General features: G+C 42.5%; 2 protein-coding genes across 2 annotated transcripts in view; one reads left to right on the forward strand and one right to left on the reverse strand.

Moving 5' to 3' along the window:
* Positions 1–4,734, forward strand: part of SARC_11618 (peptidyl-prolyl cis-trans isomerase E) — a 6,241-nt gene extending 1,507 nt beyond the window's left edge. The window contains exons 2-4 of the mRNA XM_014294290.1: positions 595–957; positions 1,529–1,604; positions 3,142–4,734. Of these exons, the coding sequence (XP_014149765.1) occupies positions 595–957; positions 1,529–1,604; positions 3,142–3,274 (572 nt within the window). The 3' untranslated portion in view covers positions 3,275–4,734. The remainder of the gene's footprint in view (positions 1–594; positions 958–1,528; positions 1,605–3,141) is intronic.
* Positions 4,574–8,614, reverse strand: SARC_11619 (hypothetical protein; the record flags this gene model as incomplete). The annotated part of the gene is made up of 5 exons (XM_014294291.1): positions 4,574–4,633; positions 5,485–5,585; positions 6,308–6,410; positions 7,604–7,798; positions 8,504–8,614. 5 exons carry the CDS (start codon positions 8,612–8,614, stop codon positions 4,574–4,576), a joined length of 570 nt encoding a protein of 189 aa, XP_014149766.1.
* Between the last annotated feature and the right edge of the window lie 85 nt (positions 8,615–8,699).

Here is an 8,699-nt window from a genome sequence, read left to right on the forward strand (position 1 = left end):
TGTGCTTGAAAACAATGATCCATGATAGTCAGATTAAATCGCAACGTGCTTAGTGCAATATCAAATCAGTCATGGGCTTTATATTTCCCAGTTAGTATTGCCGGTATAGCTATACTCCACATACCCCAATAGCATTAGTTCATGTCACCGACCATGGTGAAATATATTTTCCAAAAAGCTGGGGTTTTACACCTGAAATCATAATTTATTTCCATATAACTGTACACAAAATCACATCCTTCCCATATGCCTAATTCTCTTTCTAGTCTAGCATGAATGTCGGGTTGTTATAGAATGCAAGCGTGTGGTATATGTGTTTCTTATACCACCAGGACTGCTGTGGTATTAATGTCGCAAACTTGGCGTGCAAGAGGCATTGAATGATGTCGTCATAGTAATTTGGCGTCTTGCTGCCAGCATTTAATGCCTATACTCGCCCTTGTTCCCTCTCCCTCCCCACACACACATACGATACGCACGCCGACACTCGTACGCAAACACTTATATTTATATTTATTTATTGATATATATATATATATGTGTGTGTGTGTGTGTGTTACCTATCCCTTAAACCCTCTTTATCTCGAACATCAGCAACACTGGAGAATGGCGAGGCGATGGCGGTAGACAGGGCATCCGCAGACAAAGCCTCTGACGACCAGACCTCAGAAGGACGCAATCCCATCGTTTTCTTGGACATGTCCGTAGGTGGTAAGGCCGTTGGGCGTATTACTATAGAGCTGCGCAAGGATGTGGTACCCAAGACGGCTGCCAACTTCCTGGGCTTGTGCACACACAGCAAGGGATACGGCTACAGGGGCAGCACGTTCCATAGGGTTATACCCCAGTTTATGCTGCAGGGAGGCGATTTCACCAAGCACAACGGCACGGGTGGCAAGTCGATCTACGGTGGGAAGTTCGACGATGAGAACTTTACGCTTAAGCACACGGGCCCGGGTATGTGGTTGTTGTATATGTACGCGTTAGTTTTATTGGTTGTGCTTCTTGTTTCAGTGGTTATAAGCCCATGTGTATGTCCACTGTTGCTTTTGTCTATACCCTCAGTTGCATGTGAATGGATATAGGTTGAAAATAAACTGGCGTGCACACGCATATATACAATAACAGACAACAACATCTGTTTGTATCTGTATACTTATCATCCAAAACTCCTTATTTGAATAGCTCTAAACTCTATATAAGCCCACTGCTGCTTTTGTCTATACCCTCAGTTGCATCTGAAAGGATATAGGTTGGGAATTAAGCGGCGTGCACGCATATATATTCATATATTCCTTAACAGGCAGTAACATTTTTTTGTATCTGTACACTCATTATCTTCATTATATGTATACTTACCACATGTTTGTATCTGTATACTTATTATCTTTATTAAATGTATACTTAATGTTTGTATTTGTATACTTATTATCTTTATTATATGTATACTTATCATATGTTTGTATCTGTATACTCATGATCTCAATCTTTATGTACACATATCATCTATTTGTATGCCACCTTGCAGGTATCTTATCGTGCGCCAATTCTGGTCCAAACACCAACGCCTCACAGTTCTTCATTTGCACGGAAAAGACTGACTGGTACGTACAAGTCAAGCCTTCATGCTGTTCATGTCTATGCAATTAGTCTGGTACGTACTAGTCAAGTGGCAATGATGCATTGTCTGTGCGTCTGTACGTCATGATGTGAAGGGCGTAATGCTGTTCATGTCTATGTAGTTATTCCGGTATGTACTAGTCAAGTGGCATTGATGCATTGTCTGTTTATCTTGATGTGAAGGGCTTTATGCTGTTCATGTCTAGGTAGTCAAAGATTACTGCATTGTACCCTTGTGGTTTGGTAGCCGTATGTCTGTATGTATCTGCTAGGTATACGTATTGTTTGGGCTCGCATAGCTAGTTACATTCATGTCGTTGTCTATAAGGCTGGATATAAACGGCTGTATTTGTAGTCAACGGCACTGTATCGTAGCGTTGATTTTGAGTAGGCGTTTAACTGCACATTCCTGCGGAGGGAACGGACTGGTGCTCATGCACTAGTCACATCGATGTCTTGTCCTCGAATACTGTTTTTCAGTTACAATGTATATAAATATTTCAGTTACAATATATATATATATATTATTATTCTATTTTTATATTTATTATCATTATTATTATTATTACTATTATTGTAATTATTATTTTTATACTATTATATCATTATATTCTTTTTTTTAAAATACCCTTTGTAATATCTTCATTGTTTTGCTTCTCCTCTCCACTTGTAAAAGTCGAAACCCCCCGTTGGAGTTTGTAACTGAAAAATAGTATTCCCAATTGAGTCACATTGTTCCCCCGTTGGAGTTTGTGAGACGTGTAAGATTTACAATGCATGCACATGGAATCAATCCATAGACCCGCATGTAGATTCTATAGGGCACCATGCCCTACGCACTTAGAACTACGCCCGCAATATCCCTGAACAAGTAGACTTTCTGATTAGGTTGTAGGTAGTGGTTGCTTAAGAGAGAGTAGCAAGTATTGAACCTTCTTGTTCCATCACGTACACACCAGATATGTCGGTCTCGTTCTTAATTTATCAGCCCGTTCTTGGGTGCACCGATTAAATAGTACGGATACTTCTTCACTTTAGAATGCCATCACAGATCACTTGTTCGTTTTTAATGTGTGCGGTACACCTGTTATATGACTACCTTATACCGGCCTTGGGTCTCATTGTTGAATCACAAACTGGCTGGAAACACCCCAACACATCTGGTGTTTAATTAGAATGTATGGGCTAACCCACAAGTTCAATCATTGCCTCGCCCATAAGTACAAATAAGATAGCAACCACTCAAATAAACCATAACCGTTGTTGTTGTTGTTGTTGTTATTATTGTTTTTTTAGGTGTTGGTGTTGTTTGTTTCATGCTTGATAGGCTGGATAGTATGTATTCTTTCAGATCGCGTGAGATACCAAACGCTCATACATATCATGACCTAACCTCCCAATTGCTGGCTATGCACCAAATATTAACATGTGTCTGTTATCACTTCGTTCATGCTCGGATCAGATTGGATAACAAACATTTCACTAAAACATATGGTATTGCTTCTCCCATGCTTAAAACAGGCTGGATAACAAGCACGTGGTGTTCGGTAAAGTGGTGCAAGGGATGGATGTGGTCCGAAAGATTGAGGCCGTGGGTTCGCAAAGCGGCAAGACGACCAAGAAAGTGGTTGTAGAGGACTGTGGTAAACTCTAGGCCAGGACAACAGAGGCTGGTGATAGATATTCAGTCCCTTTTATTATTAGTGTATCTCAGGCGCCGATAAAACTAGGTGGCTGTCGCGGACTAGACAGGGAGAATGGGGACTGGTACGGGATAGTTTGTCATTCGATGGTTGATCTCAGATGTATTTGAATCGCTGGTCATAAGCGCGTAGCTCGATTTGGCCTGGAGATCCAGGTACCAGAATATACGTATCCGGAATATACCATGCATGCTTGTGAGTGCTTGGGGTAGACGCACACAGCGCTTTCACAGAGTGGTGTGGTACATCACCAAATATGTGACAGCCCAGAGGCAACAGCTGTTGGCATTCCTCAGTGTTCGTGCCGTCCTGAACGCGTGGCGTGGGATCAGTTGCTTACTCATGGTATGCGATCGAGTACGAGTGGAGTGTGATATGTAGCACTGCGCGCAGGCGGGAGCATAGCAGGAATGTGATGGAGCAAGACAGGAATGCACCTGCTCTGTGGTCTTACCTGGAGGCGGAGTGTGGTAGAGGTAACCGAACTACCCGGCTCTCAACTATGATGTGTTCCAATTGAGGTGCAGCTATGCGGAGATAATGAACAGTTGCCATGGTTGCTATTCGACTTACACTGGGCTGCAGATCATGGTTTGGCCCAGATCGAACTACCTATTGCACTAGCCCTTGGAGTAGAGCGTGAACAGTTGCCAGGGAATCTAGTCTGGTCTGAACTAGTGGAGTCCACGCGTGTACGGATCCGCCTCTCTTTAAGGCAAGTGAGAACGTGCGTTGTTACAGAGTCTTAGACCTTTGGTCTGTAGTACTCGTTGGCTCGGCATTCTCGGCACAGAAGAGACATAAGAGGAGAGATGTACCTGCGTGTAAGTCAATTCTGATTGGACATGTCAGTGCATCTCCTGCCCGATAAGTGTTACCAGGCAGGCTTCTTGTGAAAAACCTTAAACCCTAAAACCCTTCTTGAGATAAAGCTATCTGAGGGCGCTGGGATCAGTAGAGATGTATGGATGCGTATGCGGTGGTACTCAATTTTCTTGTGTTTGTAGCACTTATTCTACACACTGGCAACCCATTTGTGTCCGGGTGTTTACTCGTGTCACATCGGTTGAGACAGGCTTGGTGAGAAAACGTACCAGGACTCTACCGGTTTTGTTCTCCACTACTAATCTAGGTTTGGACGAGAGAAAATGTACCAGTACGTTTATACGTTTTACTACTTTATTGCATCCATAACACGTCTAGTACCCCCCCCCCCCCCTCCAACGCGGTTCGTTAACCGTTTCTGTGCACTACTTTTCGGCACTCTCCGCCCGTAACCGGCGACTCAACACAGACTCCTTCATGGCATCCTGGAAGTAGTAACCAATGGCAGTGGTGATGGACATGGAATGAGTTAGTAGGTATGATATGAGCTTAGAAATTAATGGCATTAAACATACATGGTCAATGAGTTGTTATTAATAGAGTATGTCTTATTTGTGATGAAGCCTGTACTCTTTTTGAGTGGGATATTTGCTTATATTATGATACAAGCTTAGAAATACAAGCTTAGGCACTAAACACACGTGGCCAATGAGTTATATAGTATGATATGTAATTAGTACTTGATGAGACTAAACAACCCCGGTGAATTAGTCTCCTGAAATGATGGTATGGGCCTAGTAAGCATAAGGCGCCGACACACGGTGCATGAGTTACGTAGGCTGATGTAGGCCTATCACGTCGGAAGGTCTCGTGAGTATAAAGAGAGAGGGGTGGGAGGGTGGCTGCTGCGTTTTAGAGTATGATCGGTGTACGAGTGCGAAAGGACTAGACTGAGAGTACAGGAGGTATTTATGGATACATATACATATACATACATACATACACACACATATATATATATATATATGTATATATATATAACACACACATATATATATAAATATATATAACACACACACACATATATATATATGTGTGTGTGTGTGTGTGTGTGTGTTATATATATATATATATATATACATAATATATGTGTGTAAATATATATATAATACTGCGCTCACTATTCCGTAGTGACTTGCCGCTCTGGCGGCGATCACTGCCTTGTACGAATATGATGAATGTGTCTTGAATTGTATACCAATTCAAACATGGATAATACCAACACCACTAGGCCACTTTAAAAATAGCTATGGAAACATAATATAATAGCACTCACCAATTCGTAATAACTCATCACTCTGGCGGCGATCTCCTTCTTGCCGTGGTGCAGCGCGGCTGCTGCCAAATCCGTGTAGCACTTTTCATTGGGGATAGGACCTGTGTTTGGTATATTCCAATGAAAAGTGAGCGTGCATGAGAACTTGCATGCATGCTGTAATTGTGGGTGTATGTGTATATTCCGATGAAAAATGTGTTTGTTTATATGTTATGCGTGTGTAGGTAACCCGATAAGAGTGTGGTCGTGTAATAACTGTCATGTATGCGTAATTGTGGGTGTATTCCAACGACGAGTGTGCTTGTATGAGAACTTTTCCATGGATCTAGTATCTGTGGATGTATTCCAATGAAACGTCTGGCTGTGTGATAACTTGCATGCATGTAAATACTGTGGGTGTGTTTCGATGAAAAGTGTGTATATGAACCTACATATGTTACAAGTGTACAACTAGCCCGATAAAAAATGTGCTTGTATGAGAACTTACAACCATTGTATAACAATGCATGTATTCCGACAAAGAGTGTTTGTAAAAGCCCTGCACGAATGCTATAAACGTCTGCCGTGTACGAGAGTGTGTTTGTTTCTGTAATTAGTTAGTACACATAGATTCCAACCACAACGACATGACGTACATGAGGGTGTGTGCGTATAGTACAGAGTACCCTAGCCAGACATACCCCAAGTATCAAGAACGGAAACGTACACACCAAGCAACTGGCATGGTATGGACAATAAAGACCCTACTATACGCATATCGAGGTTGGAGATATTTGCTTCAGCCGCAACACGCATGTTGCCTATAGTGATTGTAGACACCTACCTATTTGCCTCATCTTCTCCATGTGCTTAACCCCCGCAGACAGATGGGTGCTGTCTTTGGCGGCGATGTCGAATAGGACATGGTACGCTGACAGCTCAAGATCCTGGTGTCGGGATAAGCGTGTATACTATCAATAAATACTTTTATATAACCATAAAACCCTGGAGTTAATATCCTGGTGTTAGGGATTAACGCGTATACGATCAATAGATAATTTTGAACAACCCTATCCCACTAAAACCCATTAGTAGGGATAAGCGTCTATACGATCAATAAATACTTTTATATAGCCCTAAAACCTTGGAATTAAAATCCTGGTGTAGGGATAAGCGTGTCGACGATCAATAAATGCTTTTAAATAACCCTAAACCCTGGAATTAATATCCTGGCAGGGGGATAAGAGTGTAATACTATCAATAAACGTTTTGTATAACCCTAAACTCTAAAACCCTAAAAATACGATCCTGGTGTAGGGACAAGGCGTGTATACAATCAATCAATACTCTGTACCCTAAACCCTTAAAATCGAGATACTGGGACAGGGATAAGCATGCATACGATCAATAGATACTCTTTTTAGAACCCTGAACTTCTAAATCTCCAAAGTTAGGTTCCTGGTGTAGGGAATAAGCGTGCATACTATCAATAGGTCTCTTTATGTAAGTGCCTCTATGTGCACCTGCGCATGAGATATTAAATCAACTGAACTGTTTACTTGTCATGGAATGGCAATAAGACATGTACCAGGACGACAGGTTGAGAGGCGGATTGAACCAACAGGGATGTACGTACGTGGTAGAACGATGTAGGACTAAATATAGGTACGTGAGATACAGGTTCAGAGTCGCATGACACAGGATTATATATGAATGATGAGATGTGTGGTATGGCAGTGTATGTAGACAAACTTGATACAGGCACAGGTAATCTGTCATCTAACTTCAATACCTGTATACGACAACCAATACAAACAGTCCAGGCATCCCACACCTGCCAGCAAGGATCATATCTACCATCTGCTTACTTATACCAACATACAAGGCACACTGGTGTCCAACACGCAGACAATCAGTAACCTGCCATCAAGCGCCAATAAGTGTATACAGCCTGTACCAACCATATACGCACCTCAACGTCTGCACGCAAGGGACATACGTACCAACTCTTCTTACAACACCAGTGTTTCCTGTCCCCAACCCCAAGCCGTACAAAAGTTTACTAGCCACACTATCTCAAGCACAGTATCCGTGTAAGTGAGTCGCCTCCAACCAAACAAGGGTTCTTTTTTTAACATACCATCTTCTTGTTCCAGTGTTTGAAGACCACGGCCGCGTCGGCGTACCGTTCGGAAGCCGTTAGGGCTCGCATTAGCTTAGTGACGGTGTAAGGCTGCACCTCCATGCGCACATGTCGCTTGTCGTATTGCATAGTGGACATGTGGTTCGTCTTGGGCGTATGGGTGAACCACTTGAAGGCCTTATCCAGGCCCTCCTGTGGTACACACATACACGTACGATACAAAAGCAAACGGTTAATACGACAGGAGACCCAACGCCTCCTATTGTTCACACATACGATACGACAACAAGGGGTCAATACGACATGTATGGTTGTATTGTTTGTGTGTATGTGGATGATACCTACCCCTATGGGTGAACCACTCGAAGGCATTGATCAACCCCTCCTGACGTACACACATACGACACGACAACAAACGGTCAATACGACATGTACGTTTGTATTGTTTGTGTGCATGAGGATACCACTTGGCTCTGTGTGGACCAATCCCTTCAGATAGATACCGATGCATATCTACCCGGTGCCCCGTGCCTTGTATACTCTATTCTTATGTTTTTAATCCATAACTAAGTGGCGGGACACTGTATCTCCGCAGGTGATAGGGGCACTCTTCCAGTACACTCGCGATACGACAGATAGCAACAGATAACAGCCAATGAGGTATTTATGTGTGATATGTTTGTCTGCTTTAGGGTTTAGGGTTTTAGTAGATGTCACACGTCTCCAAGAATATGCGCATGCGATACAACCGATAAGAGAACAGCCCGTTAGGTATATGTGTGTGTGATGTTTGGGGTGGTATCCCATCCGTCTTATAGTCCACACATGAAACACCAAACTAAACGGCAAACACGGCATATACGTTCAAATAATTAAAGTATCCGGGAGGAAACGTACCCCGTTGGCTACCTTGTCGACCCGCAGACAAGCGTCCAGAATTTTATTTGATAGCGTAGGCGTTGTAGGGATATTCGCTATGATCTGTTTCGACATGCACGCCTGCATCATGGAGAAAAGGAATCAACCAGTAGTAAGGAGGTGTATATATGATTTATATATATATATAACTATATATATACATAATCATAACTAA

Source organism: Sphaeroforma arctica (genome assembly GCF_001186125.1).
Source record: "Sphaeroforma arctica JP610 unplaced genomic scaffold supercont1.1788, whole genome shotgun sequence".
Taxonomy (NCBI): Eukaryota; class Ichthyosporea; order Ichthyophonida; genus Sphaeroforma; species Sphaeroforma arctica.